This window comes from Gadus macrocephalus, chromosome 2, assembly GCF_031168955.1.
Source record: "Gadus macrocephalus chromosome 2, ASM3116895v1".
In the NCBI taxonomy this organism is placed as follows: domain Eukaryota; kingdom Metazoa; phylum Chordata; class Actinopteri; order Gadiformes; family Gadidae; genus Gadus; species Gadus macrocephalus.
The window spans coordinates 10,004,711-10,024,347 of record NC_082383.1 but is presented as its reverse complement, the minus strand read 5'-3'; the positions used below and the strand labels follow the sequence as shown (position 1 = coordinate 10,024,347).

At 41.4% G+C, this 19,637-nt stretch overlaps 1 protein-coding gene across 1 annotated transcript; it reads right to left on the bottom strand.

The window, feature by feature from the left end:
* Positions 1–1,775: 1,775 nt before the first annotated feature.
* Positions 1,776–16,533, bottom strand: LOC132474524 (hemicentin-1-like). Its single transcript, XM_060075282.1, has 15 exons — positions 16,375–16,533; positions 15,874–16,002; positions 13,067–13,133; positions 11,913–12,203; positions 7,314–7,634; positions 6,840–7,133; positions 6,590–6,613; positions 5,761–6,081; positions 5,287–5,580; positions 5,037–5,060; positions 4,208–4,528; positions 3,734–4,027; positions 2,634–2,921; positions 2,086–2,231; positions 1,776–1,963 (listed from the first exon to the last, which is right to left on the bottom strand). Exons 1-15 carry the CDS (start codon positions 16,531–16,533, stop codon positions 1,955–1,957), a joined length of 2,982 nt encoding a protein of 993 aa, XP_059931265.1. The 3' UTR covers positions 1,776–1,954.
* Positions 16,534–19,637: the final 3,104 nt, after the last annotated feature.

Genomic DNA, 19,637 nt, shown 5'->3' with positions numbered 1-19,637 from the left:
AGTTTTTCTCAAACATTCTAAGAGTATAGGACGGGTAGTGCTAGCATAGAACTAACAAAGATACAGGCCATTCTCAAACACATGATGCTCCAAGGTACTGGAGAAGATTTATCTGTCCCAAAAAACAGTAAAACAGTGTAGTATCCTAACTCACTACGACAACACATATGTGCAAGTGTCTTTGCGCTTGGGATAACTGTGATCTGATCCGTCTATACCAGAAGAAGTATTATGTCAGCCTGCTTTTCTTGTAGAAAAGTTTTCGCAGATTTTTGTTTTCGCAGATTTTTGGACTGGAATCCCTACGACAACAGATGGTTGTTGAGGTCATGGAATATAAACTCAGCATGTATCCCGTTTCCCAGTCCTAAATTGCATAGCATTATACAATCTACTAAGAACCCCCCCCCCCAATCTAATCACAATAGTAATACGCCATATGTTTCATTTTTATGTCACATATTTGAAATGGTGTTGAAAACTGATTCACTGACTCATATTGGACATGGCATTCGGCAGATATGCAACTTATAATAGGCAGTATGTATTTGTTAGCATTCTAAATATTTGGCTCTTGCATGATCATGCATATGCATTGATCATGGTAAACTCAAACTCTATGTATGCATGAGGATAACGTGGTGTTAATCAGAACAGTACTTCGGAACCTATGTTGACACTACTTCTTAAACATCCAATTTACCAGTTCATTTGTTTGGTTTAGCTTTTTAACTTGGCTTTCAAATAATTTGACATCATATACCAATCTTAATTCTTGTATGTTTTGATACAGATATTAAATATTAAAGGTTGGACAGTTATCCTTCCTAAGAGTATAACACACAAGGTGGTACAGATAAAAATAAATAAAAAATTGTTTATGATACTCACTATTAATTCACTCTTACTCGGTTGCATACAATGTCAAAATCAAATCTATTTTTAACCAACCAATGAATTAATCTGTCCAGGTTGATGGAGAAAGGTCAGGACATTCACAATACTTCAAACATTTGAATGTACACCATGTCTACAGCTGTATGTCAAATATTTGACTTACAGAAGACTTACAGAAGACTCAAAGAGACAGGGATAACTAAAATTGGAGTGGAGTGAAAGTAAAAAAGAAGATGACATTCAGCATCTTGAATAACTCAAGTTTGCCATTGGCTGTCAGCATAGTAACTCACAGAACTATAGACAGTGATCTGGGACACCGGAACACCGGTGAATCAAGTTTATTCTTAAGGACCTACTTCAATTTGTTTGTCAGTCTTCCAGTATATCAATAAAAAGTATATCAATAAAACGCCATGGTTATGTCTGGGGTACAGTAGGACATTTTTAATTATCATATTATTTTTTTATGTATTTTTTATGTAGACCTGGTAGTTCAGTCTTTTTGTTTTGAGTTTGTTGTCAGTTTACTTTGTTTTGGTAGTTTAATTAATAATTTAATTAGTTCCTACTTTTGTTATATTCTTTAGGATAACAATACATTTCTTTCTATTCTATTAAGGGGAAGGTACGAAGAGTCAGAGGCCGAATGCGTGTTTGGCCAGGGTTGCGGAACAGCACATAGGTAAGAAGTATCACTTTCTTATGTACAAGGAATCTTTACATTTTCTGGTAATGTAAATTACCAGAAATCAGTAAACTATTAAATCATTAAGGTTCCATTATCTTGACTCAATAAATCAAAGCAGGCTGTATATAGACTCCCTTGACTCCACTTTATGGTTTATATCCTAATACAATGTTTAGAATTTTCCAGGTACCATTGATATCATTTTTATTTTATTCTATATTTTTTATTATCATATTCTTTATGGCTAGTCACATAACATTATCATCATACATCAGTTATAATTCATTGCTCTAATGGAAATAGTTGCTTCCTTTGCATCCTCTGCTTCACATTACAGGATCCACTAGATGTTTCTTGAGGTCCTTCTCACTTTGTCTGAAAGATCGCAAATAATGCAGATTTAGTTTCCCCATGTTTCAAGTATTTTAGGTACATTTTTAAAACCATCTCGTTAAGCTGTAGCAAATTTCTGTGTACGCAACATTTGTTTCGCTCACCTTTATAACCGTGACCAAGATGCCATAGAAAAGGGAGACGAAGAACAGGAGGAGGAAGGTAATGGTCATCATCCAGTTGTCCTCCCCCATGTCTTGGACGAAAACCTGTTTGTTCTCGTCAAATAACACACTTTCTTCAAGAATCTCTAGGAAAGGTAATGAAAACAGATGTTGAATACATTTTAAGTGTATGGAGTACATTCTATGTTGACTTGCACACTCAGTTTGTGTGACTAACAGAATCATCAATTATTTTATTGTTCTTATCCTACAGAGCTAAGTTGTTTTAAATTTTGTTCAGAGGAAAGCAACATAGACCTAGCAAAATGTGTAATTGTGTCAGATATTCCCATCTGAAAAACCCTATCTATTCTTTCATTTGAGAATTCAATCTAGCAACATAGATAGGTCCATTATCAAAATCACACAAGGTCTATTCAGTTGTAGACTGTGTAGAACCACCTTGATTATACACTAGGAGTCTGGCATCTGAATTCCATACTATTTATATGCAGCAATGATATAGCAAGACATGTGCATGTACACACCTGGTTTGGACATGTTCAGGGCTATGTTTCCGTTACAATGGTTCACCCTGCAGGTGTACATCTGCCCAGGTAGCCATTCGTTGGGGGAAAGAGGGAGTCGGCTTTGGATGCTGAACTTCCCCTTTGGACCTCTGTGAGGTTCAGTAGTATTGTAACTCCTGAGCTGTGTGGTGCCGTCGAGTAGCCAGGTGATGTTGATGGACGCAGGGCTGAATCCGTAAGCCAGGCACACCAGCTCATTTGGACCCTGCAGAAGCAAAGCTGAAGGCTGGCTATGGGAGAGTGATCCTGAAAGAGAATGACAAAATGTGACTGACACGAGCAACATTTAAGAATTAATATATACAAGAGTAAAGGCAAAATCTGCAACTGGACAACCGGTATCTGATGACTTCATCGGCATACGCTTTACCAAGGATATGTTTTAAAGCGACAGAGAACCGGATCTGAAATGGTAAAATAACCATAAAATATCCCAGAGGTATGTGCCCACACGCCTTCGAAATGTGGAAAATGTTAGTTAATGCACATTAATGTACATTAATTTAGTCAGCTAATGAACTCTCCGCCCCTTCCTCACTGTTTCATGTAGTTGGTTCTTTCTCAAATTCTGATCCGCCATACATTCATTGAGCTACACCTTTGGTTGCCCTGCCGTTGTCATGTGGGTGTAAGGTAATTGGTCACTGGCTTGGCTACATAGCCAAGAGGGAAAATATACCTCACTTATTATTTCTGCTTGAAGGAATCATGAAACTGATAATATGTGATATTGCAATTGAATTCATGTAAGATAATATACACATTGATACAGGTGAGCATAATTAGAAGTAAATTACAGTTTTCCGTCTGTAATATTCCGTCGACTTTCTTGTTGCAGAAGGTGATGTCCATGCAAACAGCCAATATGTGAACATTTGGTTAGTTTGGCAACCAGTTATAACTCCAAGTCTACCGAAAACAACACGGGGAATCGTAGTACTACATAATATATAAAAACAAAAGAGGACATCTGTGAAGACATCCATAAGGCGCAGTTGCAATATTAAGATCAGTGACAGTCATTCATTTTCAATTGTGTGTTCAATTGTGTGTATTACCTGCCACATTCATGTTCTTTTCAACAGTAGTGAAGCAGTGCTCTGCCCGACATGTGATGGAGTTTAGTTTCTTCCACTGGCTAGAGGAGACTGTGAGGTTGCTCCTGGTTAAAGCTCCCTCTTTAACCTCGGTCACAAGGTTGGGTGTTGTTAGCGCTTTGCCATCCAGATGCCATGTCACATTGACGTCAAACGCAGTGTGTACCACACATGCTGCTGTGACATCTGATCCTGCCTCGATGACCGTCTTGAAGCTGGGAGTCGTTAGATGAACGGATGGTGGGTATGAATAAACTGTCAGAGAAAAAAATAATTGTTATCACACATAAACATCCGATACCAATGTAGCCAGTGCAGCTTAATAAAAAACCTAAATTGGCCAAAGATTTCACTGTCTATTTGCTGCGAGCAGTAAAGGAGAAGGCAAAGGCATTCTGACCTATGTTCTTTGAGAAACAAGGTACTTGTACTTACTATCACAGATACTGATGTTTCTTGTCTCCTCCTTGCCATGTCCATATTTTGACTTGCACTGAACAGTTGGGCCCTTTTTCCACTCCTCCATTTTCAGCTGAATCTTGCTGTTGAGGGTGAATGTTTTCCCCCCTTCCTCAACACTTTGCAGCTTGTTCTGGACTGGGCTTGTTTCTGGCACACGGCCGTCCAGTAACCACTCCACACTCACCTTGTCTGGATAGAATCCACTAAGAGAGCACACCAGGCTCAGCTCCGAGGCCCAAGACTGGCCGGTCCAGACGGGGTACAGGGTGATATTTGGAGGGATAACCCGCTCCACTGGGAGACAGCACAGACTATGAGTTTTCTATTATCCGCCAAATGAAGCACCAATAGATCAATGACATTTTCAGAGTTTAATATTTGACCCCGGGGGGTCGGCTTAGCTCAGGAGGTAGAGCAGTTGTCTTGTAACCGAAAGGTTGCTAGTTCGACCCAACTCCCCCTAGAGGAGTGATGAGTGTCACTGAGCAAGACATTTAACCCTAACTGTTCCTGAAGAGCAGGTTGTCGCCTTGCATGGTTGACTCTGCCGTCGGTGTGTCAATGTGTGTATTAAACGATGTAAGTCGCTTTGGATAAAAGCGTCTGCTAAATGCCCTGATTGTAATTGTAATACACACCATTTTGCTGTCTACACCATTTTGCAGAAGGTGAAAATATACTTCACTCGTTATTTCAGCTTGAAGGAATCATTACACTGATATTGCAATTTATTTAATGTAAGATCATTTCCTGATAATAATACACACATTGGTACAGGTGAGCAAAATTAGAAGTCAATTACCGATTTCCGTTGTCCATCGACTGTCTTTGTGCAGAAGGTGATGTTCATGAAAAAAATGCAAATATGTGAACATTTGGTTAGTTTGGCAACCAGTTATAACTCTAAGTCTACCGAAAACAATACAGAGAATCGTAGTACAATGATATATAAAAACAAAAGAGGACATCTGTGAAGACCTCCATAAGGCGCAGTTGCAATATTAAGATCAGTAACAGTCATTAATTTTTCTAAGTTCACTTGTCTGTATTACCTGCCACACTCATGTTCTTTTCAACAGTAGTGAAGCAGTGCTCTGCCCGACATGTGATGGAGTTTAGTTTCTTCCACTGGCTAGAGGAGACTGTGAGGTTGCTCCTGGTTAAAGCTCCCTCTTTAACCTCGGTCACAAGGTTGGGTGTTGTTAGCGCTTTGCCATCCAGATGCCATGTCACATTGACGTCAAACGCAGTGTGTACCACACATGCTGCTGTGACATCTGATCCTGCCTCGATGACCGTCTTGAAGCTGGGAGTCGTTAGATGAACGGATGGTGGGTATGAATAAACTGTCAGAGAAAAAAATAATTGTTATCACACATAAACATCCGATACCAATGTAGCCAGTGCAGCTTAATAAAAAACCTAAATTGCCCAAAGATTTCACTGTCTATTTGCTGCGAGCAGTAAAGGAGAAGGCAAAGGCATTCTGACCTATGTTCTTTGAGAAACAAGGTACTTGTACTTACTATCACAGATACTGATGTTTCTTGTCTCCTCCTTGCCATGTCCATATTCTGACTTGCACTGAACAGTTGGGCCCTTTTTCCACTCCTCCATTTTCAGCTGAATCTTGCTGTTGAGGGTGAATGTTTTCCCCCCTTCCTCAACACTTTGCAGCTTGTTCTGGACTGGGCTTGTTTCTGGCACACGGCCGTCCAGTAACCACTCCACACTCACCTTGTCTGGATAGAATCCACTAAGAGAGCACACCAGGCTCAGCTCCGAGGCCCAAGACTGGCCGGTCCAGACGGGGTACAGGGTGATATTTGGAGGGATAACCCGCTCCACTGGGAGACAGCACAGACTATGAGTTTTCTATTATCCGCCAAATGAAGCACCAATAGATCAATGACATTTTCAGAGTTTAATATTTGACCCCGGGGGGTTGGCTTAGCTCAGGAGGTAGAGCAGTTGTCTTGTAACCGAAAGGTTGCTAGTTTGACCCAACTCCCCCTAGAGGAGTGATGAGTGTCACTGAGCAAGACATTTAACCCTAACTGTTCCTGAAGAGCAGGTTGTCGCCTTGCATGGTTGACTCTGCCGTCGGTGTGTCAATGTGTGTATTAAACGATGTAAGTCGCTTTGGATAAAAGCGTCTGCTAAATGCCCTGATTGTAATTGCAATACACACCATTTTGCTGTCTACACCATTTTGCAGAAGGTGAAAATATACTTCACTCGTTATTTCAGCTTGAAGGAATCATTACACTGATATTGCAATTTATTTCATGTAAGATCATTTCCTGATAATAATACACACATTGGTACAGGTGAGCAAAATTAGAAGTCAATTACCGATTTCCGTTGTCCATCGACTGTCTTTGTGCAGAAGGTGATGTTCATGAAAAAAATGCAAATATGTGAACATTTGGTTAGTTTGGCAACCAGTTATAACTCTAAGTCTACCGAAAACAATACAGAGAATCGTAGTACTATGATATATAAAAACAAAAGAGGACATCTGTGAAGACCTCCATAAGGCGCAGTTGCAATATTAAGATCAGTAACAGTCATTAATTTTTCTAAGTTCACTTGTCTGTATTACCTGCCACACTCATGTTCTTTTCAACAGTAGTGAAGCAGTGCTCTGCCCGACATGTGATGGAGTTTAGTTTCTTCCAATGGCTAGGGGAGACTGTGAGGTTGCTCCTGGTTAAAGCTCCCTCTTTAACCTCGGTCACAAGGTTGGGTGTTGTTAGCGCTTTGCCATCCAGATGCCATGTCACATTGACGTCAAACGCAGTGTGTACCACACATGCTGCTGTGACATCTGATCCTGCCTCGATGACCGTCTTGAAGCTGGGAGTCGTTAGATGAACGGATGGTGGGTATGAATAAACTGTCAGAGAAAAAAATAATTGTTATCACACATAAACATCCAATACCAATGGAGCCAGTGCAGCTTAATAAAAAAACCAAATTGGCCAAGAATTTCACTGTCTATTTGCTGCGAGCAGTAAAGGAGAAGGCAAAGGCATTCTGACCTATGTTCTTTGAGAAACAAGGTACTTGTACTTACTATCACAGATATTGATGTTTCTTGTCTCCTCCTTGCCATGTCCATATTTTGACTTGCACTGAACATTTGGGCCCTTTTTCCACTCCTCCATTTTCAGCTGAATCTTGCTGTTGAGGGTGAATGTTTTCCCCACTTCCTCAACACTTTGCAGCTTGTTCTGGACTGGGCTTGTTTCTGGCACACGGCCGTCCAGTAACCACTCCACACTCACCTTGTCTGGATAGAATCCACTAAGAGAGCACACCAGGCTCAGCTCCGAGGCCCAAGACTGGCCGGTCCAGACGGGGTACAGGGTGATATTTGGAGGGATAACCCGCTCCACTGGGAGACAGCACAGACTATGAGTTTTATATTATCCGCCAAATAAAGCACCAACAGATCAATGACATTTTCAGAGTTTAATATTTGAATATACACCATTTTTCTGTGTACATGTAACCAAAAGAAAACTATTTACAGCGTGTTCCATAACCTTCCTTTTAAGCTAGGGGGCGTTGTTCAATCACAAGTAAACGAGTCGCTGGAGGAGGAGGTGGAGCGCTGTTTGCACACATGTTAGAGCAGAACAAGGCTGAGCAGGCAGCGGGCAGGAGCATAAAGCAAGATCACTGGCATAAAAATAGCCCCATGAAAAGCAGAAGTGAAACTTGGCAGCTAGAGTGCTGCATTTAAGACACCAGGTGCAAGACTAAGTATGCCAGCAAGGGAAATATGCTTCACATTTTAATATCTCAGAATTGTTTTCATGACTTTCAGTATCATTTTCTTCTCTCTACCATAACTATGTTGCAATTCCGAGTAGTAAGGTAACCACCTGTATGATTTAAACATGATCAGTTGAGTGCTGGAATTTAGTTAATTAATTCCATGAATCTCTTTAGGTCAGCAGGTGGAACATCTCAAATAAACTCTTCTGAAGTATTGCTAAATAATACTTACAAACCCTTTTACCTACATATAATTTTTTCAGAATCATTGTTTTCGTAGATTGAATTGCTTTGTCGGAGCAAATAGTCTTTTTTAAGGTCATCTTTCTTCGTATCGTTTTTAATGACAGATAAAAAAAATGCCATTAACACTTCCTTCATCTGATCTAAAATAAATATAAGAAAATGAAAGGAGAAGCATTAATGTCAAATAAGTTAAAACTGTGTCCATTAGTTATTTTCATGGTTTTTATGATTTTAATTTCCAGAATTGATTAGTATTGGCAATGACATAGTTATTCATAATGTACAATCATTTAGAGATTACTTGGCTGAGAAATGAAAGTACCAGAATAATTAGTGTAGTGCCCAAAGCCTCTCTGTACCTTGATGGCAGTGGTTCCAATGCTGTAGACCAGTGTGATGAGGAAGAGGATGATGAAGGTGTTCAATGTGCTTTGCATGCTATCTTGTTGTCCATCCACAGCGTTACTCCATTGGCTTTCAGTCAGGACAAGAAACGCTGGTCGGGAGAGGGGAGCGTTAATAAAACACTACTTGATAATTTACTCTTGATGATTTTACATTTCTTCACATAAAGATCACAAAGAAATATTAAATGATGGTCCAGCATATATCAATGCTTGATACTCAACTTCTGTCACTGGTATAATTGGTATGACTAATTATATTTTCCAGCATGTATAGTGTCCCGCAAAAATAAATATTATTTTTTAGATATGTAGATGGTTTAGTTAAATATACTATTCTTTGTTATCAGTTACTTGTATATAATCAGATGGTAACACAATAATAACAATGCACCAAGACTTGCTTTTTAAAGACCTCTAATGTACGGTAATGTGGTTGAACATAGCTAGTTTGTTGTAGTAATTTGGAGGAATTGAATTGATTTGAAGAGTCTACACTAATTGAAGAAATTTCTTCTTCAGGGCAAGACCCAGTAGAGGTAAACAAAGCACACAGAAACGAGACAAAACAATTAAAAACATGTGAACAATCTTAAATGTCGAGTTTTCGTTTTCTGAGAGGGATGGGTGCTCTGCAAACTGCCAACGAATGCTCAACTTCAATGAAGTAGCCTGGAATAACTGATGGATGTAATGCCTAACTCATCGGCCATGTGTCTTGTATCAATTTATATTATAGAGGCCTATGTATATTATATGATATATTATCTACTATCAATTTGCATTCATTCATAGGTAAAATGCATTGATTAACCCTGCTACATTGGACGAACATTAACAAGATTTAAAGTTCAATGTTTTTTTTTATTATTTTGATTTTGAATCAGCATTTTAAAAAAACAAACATGCAGCATTACATCACACACAGAAAAACAACATCTACTGGGGCAAGCACGTAGAAGGACCCAGGTTCATGTTGATAATGTTAACATTGCCTGATGACTTTTCAGTAATTAACTTGACAATGGGTTGGTTTTTGGAATCCATAGACATGTGGTAGACTTCGCATCTAAACACTCTGCCGTCTTTCCAACCATCAGAGCTAAAGGTAAGTTGGCCATAAGTGGAAAACAAGTCACCGTTTTCAATAACGTTTGTTGTTTTGTGTGAATAAAGAGCACTTCCATCTATTGTCAAATTATCAACCAGCCAATGCACCAAAATGTCCGCGGGGTAGAAGTCTTTCACAAAGCAAGTCAGGGTCATGTTCGTGCAACTTAAATCATCTACTGGAGGGAGCAGATAAACGGATGGAGGAACTCTATTTCGTCCTGCAAGTATGAGAGAACAATTAGCCTATGCTATGTATTACACAGAGTTTTACCCAAAGACAAAATCAGTTTTTAAATAAATAAATAATTATTTCAGTCAACATATTTAGCCTCTTTTTAACCGCAATAAATAATCACTTGATTTTGATTTTGATAATCATGCATAGGCCCATTATTTAGGGCTATGGATTAAATCAGAAAAATATTCTAAATCATATAGCAGTTTTATCATTCGTTTATATAATCTGGAAACATGTACTCACCATTATTCTTCACAAAGTCTTTTCTCGTTGGAACCTCTATTGAATCTTTAATCGAAGCCTCACAGTACCAACTCATTCCTTTGCTCCATTCATCGTACGTTATCCTGGCTGTGGCAATGTACGTATTTGAACTTGGACTCTTCGGAGTGGATAACACCTCACCACTTTCATTAAACCATTTAACTTCCACGGGATCACTACTGTGGACCTTGCAAACAAGGTCAGCATTATTTTCCAAATACATCGTCTCAAGTGAGATTGGCAAGATATCGATTTCCAATTTTGTTGACGTTGGTTCTATTGTTGGAAAGAGAAAAACATCAGTTTCAAGTCCCCTCAACAAGGTTGCCTAAAACATTTGTTTGAATTACTTTTAATTCATATTTACTCACCGACACATCCCCCGCCATAGGTCAGATGAGCATCCACTTGCTCTTTACTACTTGCAAACCTACATGTGATATTAGTTCCATCATCCTTCCAGTGATTTTCCTTCACCTGGATATAGCTTGCTGCATTGTAGAAAGTCGCAGTCTCGTTCTTTTGACCCTCAGAAGAAGTGCTGCTTTCAGATGGATCGATTTTCTTGCCGTTTCTCAACCATGTGATCGTATAATCCTTTGGTGAAAAATCTGCGGCAAAGCAGCCGAAGGAAACAACCTGGCTGCCTTCAGTCTCAGAGATCAAGATACTCAGAGCTGGCAACTTATGAACCACCACCACCACTGTAAAACAGTATAACATGATCGATATGTGGACGATACAGAGGACAATAAATACAATGAATACACTGTATTCAGTGACTGAAAATGTTAAAAACTGTTTGGACGATCGGACTTGCTTGTCCAATTAAACAATTGTGCATAAAATGTCAACATAGCATGACATATAGCTTCTTTGTGAGCAGTAAATAATACATGGAGAAAGAGGGAGGGAAAAATATCCAGCAGAGATGAGATAAATAAAAGTCATTAGTAAAGTAGAAGTAGTCGTAGCAGTAGTAGAAGTAATAGTACTAGTAAAGTAGAGTTGAGGACCAACCGTCGGGTAAGCAAAGTAACTATGCAGTAGGCCTATGTATTGCAAAGGCTGAACAAGCATGTAACGCACCAGCGGTAGCCTCTGCCCTCCAGCGATACACATTTTAATCTATATCTGGCAAAGACATTGCTAGTCTAACTCCAGATCAAAAAGATGTAGGCTATATAGGCCTCATAGTAGGCATACTATGCATAGCAATAGAACAGGCTAAGGATTGTTCCATCATTTGATTTATTGAATGCTAACACAATATATTAATATAAACTGTATTACAATAATGGTAGCAGATTTAACTCGATTTATGTCATAATTCATCTTAGTGAATAATAATAATATTTTTTTTGTCAAATTAATGTATTATGATACAATTTTAAATTGTAAGACAATACAATATTAAACCATTAAACAATAAAAAAAAATTGATAAGCCAACTCGGAACTATATTGCAATAATGGTAGCAAATTTTAACTCGACTTAGCCTATGTCATAACATCAATAGCATAATATAATTTTTTGTCAAATTAATGTATTATGATACAAATTTAAATTGTCAGACAATACAATATTAAACCATTAAACAATAAAAACTTGATGGACATAATCCTACCTTGTTTGAAAACATCGGCCTTGACAGTTCCGCCAGCGTGTACCGCAGAGCAGGTAAAAGGCTTCTCGGTGTCCCAGTCCTGTCTCCTGACGCGGATCTGGCTGACTCCTGTATACTGGTTATCTTTCTTAGAGGTCGGGTACTGAACGGCGTCTGCCAGTTCGCTTCCTCCAAACTCCCATTTAAACGTGAGTGAAGCCGGCGTGAAGCCAGTTGCCATGCAGCCAATAGTGACTTCTCCCGTCCCTGAGCCACACTGGACCAGCGGAAAGACATTGGGGGCTTGCACCGCTAGCAAGGAGAGAAAGGCAGAGAGAGAAAGGCACATGGAAAGAGATACAGAACAAGATATTTGTAATTAATACACATTATATATACATTTAACATTATCTTACTTTTGAATTATCATAAGAAAACTGATATTTTAGCATCAGGTTTACAAAAATAAGCTTTTGGACAATGACCAAAAAACCAACTAAAATATTTCTAAAACCGTTACTATATAGGCCCACCGGTATATAGGCCTACCGGAAATCAATTTGTATTTCTATGGCATTATTTACTCTTATTATTGATTGATGATGATTCATGTATTCATGTATATATTATATGTGACATATTATTACTATTACTTAAAATGAATATTATTGGTATTATAAAGCATAAAAACAATGCAGTTGGAAGATTACAGCTGAAACAACCAATTTGAATTGTTATTTGTTTAAACACATTTGTTACCCTTGCCAAAGTCGAATGGTGTAAAAACGTTATAATTGCCCTTAGCGACTGCTGTTAAATCATTAATTAATTAATAAAAATCGTATAAGGCTTTTGTTTTCATTTTAGTTGCATTTCAAAGTCAACGTTTAATATATTGTGCCCATAACTTAAGTGCAGTCAAATAATGAATGCATAAAACATACACGCAACAAATGCAATTCTTATAAAATGTAAGACAAAAAAAAGACTTAAAAACTACATAGTTAAAGTGGGCTTACCTCCTGTAACAGTGACCAAGGTCCCTTTACCCCAGTAGTCAAAGCCATAGTCACAGTGAAATAAACTGACTTAAACCTCTTACAAAAACTAAAAGATTAAGGGGTGCGCTTTGTTCCAAATTATTAAGGTTTAAAGTAATAAAAAAGGTGTATTACCTGAATCAGAGACAGTCACAACTGTTCCTTTTCCCCAGTAGTCAAAGTAGTAGCACAGTGGTTCATATCAATAGCACCACCGTGCAAAAATACAGCCTAGCTCCACTCTGGCTTTCTCTGGTCAGTCAATGCAACACAAATTTTTGATTTTTGATTTGATTTAAAGTACTATAAATAAACTGAAATTGAACTGCTATGAAATTGAGACAAATTCCTTTTTCTTAATACATTTTCTTTTTCAAAATACAATTTACATTTGTATTGTTATAGTAGCAGAAAGCCGGTATAAACAAACCTGATGTAGTTGGTCGTTTTTCTTTTTTTTTTTGTGAAACTCCAAATAGCAAAGAGAGGCTGTTTAATCATTCTCTTAAAGCAGTTAAGAAAAGGTAAAAGGCATTTGAGCGTTTGGCAGACAGGAAATAGCATTTAACATCCCTAGAGATATATATTTCCTGTTTGTTTTTGTGCCCAACGTTGTCTGACTCAAGGAGAAGTCTCAGGAGAGTTTAGTTGTTTCAGGAAGCGAATGGTGGGAACGTGAGTGAGAGCTAGAGAGAGGAGTATGCTGTATTGGAATACAGATAGCGTAGCTTACTGTTATCTAATATATTTGGGTTAAGGATAGTTAAGATTGTACTGACAACAGAGAAAGTTCCATGCAACAACAAGATTTCAGAGTGAGACTTAGTCTTCTGGATTAGAAGCAATAATAAACAAAAAGTTAACCCTATTTTGTAGGGAACCTTTGAACATCATTAGAATTTAATCTGAACATTAGAATTTTATCTTCTAAGGAGTACATTGATGGCCGTTATTGCTCCAAAGGAATACATCGCAGCCCATCTTTATCTGATACAGGATGCAGCGTTCTCACTCAATAGTGGACCAAGACAAAGGTGACATCGCATCAGTGCTCAGACGAATTCCGTTTGATACATAAATATATGTCAAGGGCCTGCCTGACATCCCAAGGGACCGCGATCCAGACAAACATTAGCCGCGTTTACATGGACACATCTATGCCGCATAGATTTCTATGCGGCATAGAAAATGGTCATGTATACGCCTCATTCGGAATACAATTATCTGTTCGGCATAGATTCTATGCCGAATAGAAGAGGTGGTGTAGTCCGTTTTAAATCGCCATGTATACACTTATTCCGCATAGATTGGGGTTTAACTTAGTGCAGCCGCAGTAGTTCGCAATTGGTCCACTGAGCTCCGTCGGTACTTTTAAGCACACCGAACTTCACCGCTGTCAAGGAAAGTGGATTTATTGCCTGATTCACGTCTTTGTTATCACTCCGTAAAAGTAGTCCGGTAAGCGTGTCCGGTTGCTAAGCGACGGGACACATGGGTGTTTATTAATGACGTGTTCGCGTATCGTAGTGTCCGCGCTCGTCCGAGATAACTGTAAATGAGTAGGCTACTACTAGTACTTTTGCAGGCTGAACGTTAAAATACTTCTTAACTTAGAGAGATGGCAGCTGCAGTAGTTCACCTTCGAGGATTCCTGGTCACTAAATTCCCGCAAGACCACTCTCTCCCACCAGTCTTGGCTGCGGACTCGCATCCAAATTCCTCTTGTTTGCGGCGGAGCATAGGGTAAATATAAAGATCTGACGAGAAATTGACGTTGCTGCGCTGTCGTCCTCCTTCTTAATTGAAGGAGCAGGCAGAGAAAAGCTCTCTCCTGCTGTGCTTCCATTAAAATCAAATTTAAAATCCCCGATAGTGATAAGACATCCATTATGTCGCCGCCGGTCCAGAGATGTGTCAGGTGTGCGCGAGAGACAGAACGGACACTTTTGTTACTGCCATGTATACAGTACATTCGGAACACATTTTAGGGACAGATCTATGCCGCATAGAAATCTATGCGGATCAGATGTGCCATGTAAACGCGGCTATTATGGGGTCTCTCACTCCCTTCAGCTTCCCTGACGTCACCAATTGTTTTTCACAAAACCGTTAACGGATTAGACCAGTTCCGTAAGATCCCAGGTTAATTGTTGACATTGTCTGTCCAGATGTAAATAAACCATGATATTTTTCAACTCCCCCCCTATCAAGTTATTTCCCTGATTAGGAAGTTGGCCAGCCAATACAGACGGTGTTGTCCGATTATAATTCTGAACGAAGTTTCAGCATTTTATGCTGAGCGATAATTCAGAAAATGTCATAAACTCGTGACCGTTAGTTAAGGAGGGGGTGTATGGATCGAGCCATTGCATTCTGTATTGTGGCAACCTGTAACAGACTGAGGTCTTTCAACACACAGGACATGAATCATGAGCCCTGATCCATCAGTATCTCACTGACTATTCCCACCCTGCTAAACAGTAGCATCAATTCTCTCGCCACCTCCATGGTTGTGGCGGCGCGGAGAGGATCGGCCTCCGGGTAGCGGGTCGCGTAATCTACCATTTCTAGAATATAGCGGTGGCCTCACTTGTCTTGGGGAGGGGGCCTACGATGTTTAACGCCAGTCTGTCGAATGGGACTTCTATCAGGGGCATGGGTATCAGGGGGTTACGTACCGAATGTCTCAGGGCGGTGTGTTGGCATCCGGGGCAGGCTCGGCAGTAGTCCTTTATGTCCCTCTTTACCCCAGGCCAGTAGAACCTGTCCAATACCCGGTCCCTGGTCTTATCCATCCACAGATGAGCTCCCCGAGATGTGAGTGGGCCATGTATAACAACTTGCTCACGTATGTTCGTGGAACAACCAACTTTTCCTTCTCCTCCCCCCTCCTCTGTACTACCCTATACAGTAACCCCCCCCGTGTGCGGAAGTGTGGGTACTGCAGAGTCCCTTGATAGTCCCTTGTGGGTCTGCACGCGTCTCCAGGCGTTCCTCAGGGAGTCATCGTCCGATTTCTCGACTTCTCGGGGGAAGTCCGAGAACTCAGTGAGGGGCATGCTCTCTTTCGTCTGGCGGGGGTGTCCGATCGGAGGCGGTCATCGTGTCCGACGTGCCTGGGGGAACAGACTCCGTGAACGAGGTGCGAGGCCGGCGTACCACCGCTCTCGCGGGTCTCTCTCTCTCTCTGGAGACTCGTCGCCGTCGGAGTCGGAATGGGATAGCGGGGCGTGGGCTGCGGTCTCACCCTTTGTTGTCGGGGTCGAGATGGGCGGAGTTCTGCCCCTAGCAGTCTCTCAAAAAATGGGGCAGTCCCGTCGCATTAATAGGGACGTGGGCAGGTTAGGCACCACCCTGGCCTGGACCCTGATGGTCCCCTTCGGGGTTTGTACGGCGATACGGCTCGTGGGGTAGGTCTCAACTTTGCCGTGGATGCAACCCACCTCGACCACATTGACCACACTTCCCGAGTCGAGGAGGGCATGGGTGTCGTGCCGTCCCACCCTTATCGGCAGGCTCAGGGAGACGGTTCTTTCATGGGACCAGCAGGTGGTACAGAAGCAGGCTCCTCCTCTCCGGTCGGACGGGCTGGCCGTGTGCATGGACACGTCTCTCGCTCCAGGGCCATGGCGTGCGAGGTGGCCCTTCTGGCCACAGCTATAACATCTCCACTCCTCTCTCGGAACCGGAAGGGCAGTTGCTCTGCGGGTCGCGGTGGTCTGAGCCGGGTAGGCGGGAAGGGCGGGGGCGGGGTCTGCGTCCGTCCGCGCCGTTCGGTCCGCGTCTCACTCCCTCCGGGCTGCAGGGCTGTTCCTCCGCACAACCGCTGGGTCAGCTGGTGGTTCTCAAGGAGTTTGAGGAGGTCCTTCACGGATCGGAGTTGGTTCCCGGAGGCCCAGCGTTTGTTATCCCGGTAGGCATGTTGGGCTTCCCCGGTTAGGAAGGACGCCAGGATGTCGCCCCACTGGTCAGCTGGCCATCACTCAGTCTATGGTCCACTCGAAGATCTCGAGGTACGCCTCGATGTCGTCGTCCGTGCCCATCTTGGTCAGCCGCTTCGTGGGGGGCGGCGTGGGCAGGATCTCGGACGAGCTGCTCGGCCATCCGGAGCATGCATCTGCACAATGTGTTGATTTCCTCGTCCCTCGTCACGGGTTGTTATGCGGGCTGCATCGTGGTATGGCTTGGTTCAGCCAAGGGGTCGCGTTGCCCGCGTCCTCCATCAACGTGGCGACCCCCTCGTCGTCGGCGGGTAGTTCTCAATGAAATTAACAGACAGGTTTGCGTTGCGACGATTTATTTGCAGCCCATGAACAACACGAAAAATGCAATACAACTTAGGTTCTTCCTGGATGGGGTATAAGGGTGAGGGGGCCTCCTGGTCAGGCCCGTCTCCGGCTCACTCCTGTCGAAGGGAAGCGTTCGGTTGTTAATATAACATGCAGCGTTCGTCCGCTATCGTGACTCTCTGCTACCGGTCCACTCTCCTGTCTCTCTCGTCTCCAGCCCTTAAGACCCTTTATCCGTCCCCCTCTCCTAGGTGCCCCCAATGCCCGTGATTGCTTGGGCATGCTTAATGGGCGATCCAGCGCAGCTGCGCGGAGGTGTATGCATCTCCCGTTTACTACCTGTCCGCGGGGAGGGCGCTGTCCATGGTGCTGGAGCGAGCTGCCACAGCCCCTGAAGCTGGCACTAGCAGCCAGCCTCGTCAAGCCACACTCGACCAATAAATAGAATACAGTACGAAATATTAATAAATATATAACAACAAGCGAGTGAGATGGAAATGTTATTATTTGATCTTAAAATGCACCGTATCTTAATGAAATCTTAATGAAAGACATGTTTTAAATAAAAGAGACATTGAACTCTCTCTAAAGAGACATTGAAGTCTATTATGTATATTATTCATTGAATCACTCATCACCCGTCTTTTACTTGAATTAAATTATTTTGAGACCAACGCAACTCGACCGCAACTCGACCATGACATCATCGAATCCTAACACTAAAACGCATAGGTCCGTTTTTAACTTATCCACCCTGGGACCTGGTTTCAGAAAAGTGCGTCTTCGGACACCGAAAACGCCGGAGCCGTCTTGACGGTCGGCTCCATTGCACAAGACTGAGGCCTCATTCACACTACCTCCGTCTGTCGACGGACTCAATGACTTAGCATGGGACGCTCTTGAAATGCATTGTGGGTCCGTCCGTTCTGTTGGCTCCATGGCCTGCGTCAAAAAGTTGAGAAATGTTCAACTTTTCAGGCAGCGGCGGGATCCGTTGGCCAATCAGATCAAGGTTATGCAAATACACACCAAGCGTCTACTGGATCCATTTTGCAATAACAAGCAGGAAGAAGCAGGAAAAATCCTGCTTTTATATTTTCTTAAAGAAATGCGGAATGATAGGATTGTTTTTAGACACCTGTTGTTTGTATCATCTCTTGTATTTATATCCACTAGGGATGGGCAAAAGGATTATTTTCCGCAAAACAGTTCTTTCAGTTACGTTCACTATCACGATTTGTTCGTTTGATGGCCTGTTGCGTCATTTGCCAGGGAATCGGAAATTATGGAATAAATGTTAATCAACATGCATGTATAGGGCCCTATGAATTCCGCGATAACGAAAACGCGGATGGAATCACGGAATCGGACAATAAAAACGGAATCTACTGATAATTTATTATCATTATTATTTTAATTTTTTTATTAAGCAGGAAAGTATTCAAAGTAACAAAGTTACAATTTAAAACGGGCCTGTCTTAGTAAAATAACTGATTTCCAGCAGGTTCCTGTTCTTCAGCACATATAACATGCAACAGGGACAAGGCACATCACACGTCACATTTACAATATGCAGCGGAATGCAGCGGAATTTGCCATTATTTTGGTGAAATTCAGTTTTGAGGGAAAAGGGAAACAACACAGGTGACATTAACGTCACTGAATTTTTAGCAGTCACTCCCACAACAATGTTAAAAAAAAATCCCCGGTCCACCACGCAAACAATAGGTCCCGCTCCTAACAAGAAGCCGAAGAAGAAGTCGAAGCGCCCGTAATTCGGTTCTAACTCCAAATTCAGAGCCGAACAATATCCAAAACACTTCTATCACTCAGGTGATCAGCTATTTTGTAGAATATGTCATCATACTATCGATTGGAAGATACGTGCGATGACCACTTGAAGTCCAAAATCCATATAAAAAACAATGAACGCCGTAGCCAGGGCACGCCCCTTCAAACAACAATTTGAGTTTATAAAAAAAGAGTTTATAAGCTCTTTAATATTTATGTCATGTTTTTATTTGAAGCACTAAAAACAGTGCAATGTTGTGATAATTTAATAAATGTAGTCTTCTATCTGATTACATTTTATTCGTTCGCACTTATTTGACACTCGTTCCGATGATTTTAAGTGTAAAAACGGAATTCATGAAAATTAAAACGGAAAAAACGGAATTTGAAAAAAAACAAACGGAATTCTGAAAAAAATAAAACGGATTTCATAGGGCCCTACATGTAGCCTACTACTTTCTCATGCGGAAATCGTAGACGGAGAAATTTGACGTCAACGTATTTTTGACGTCGACAAGTCGACATCATTGACGCGTCGCTACAGGCCAAGACAAAACCTTATTCCTTCTTCTTTTTATTATCTGCTTATAGAAAGGGACAAAGCTGTCTGCGCTGGAGGAGTTGTT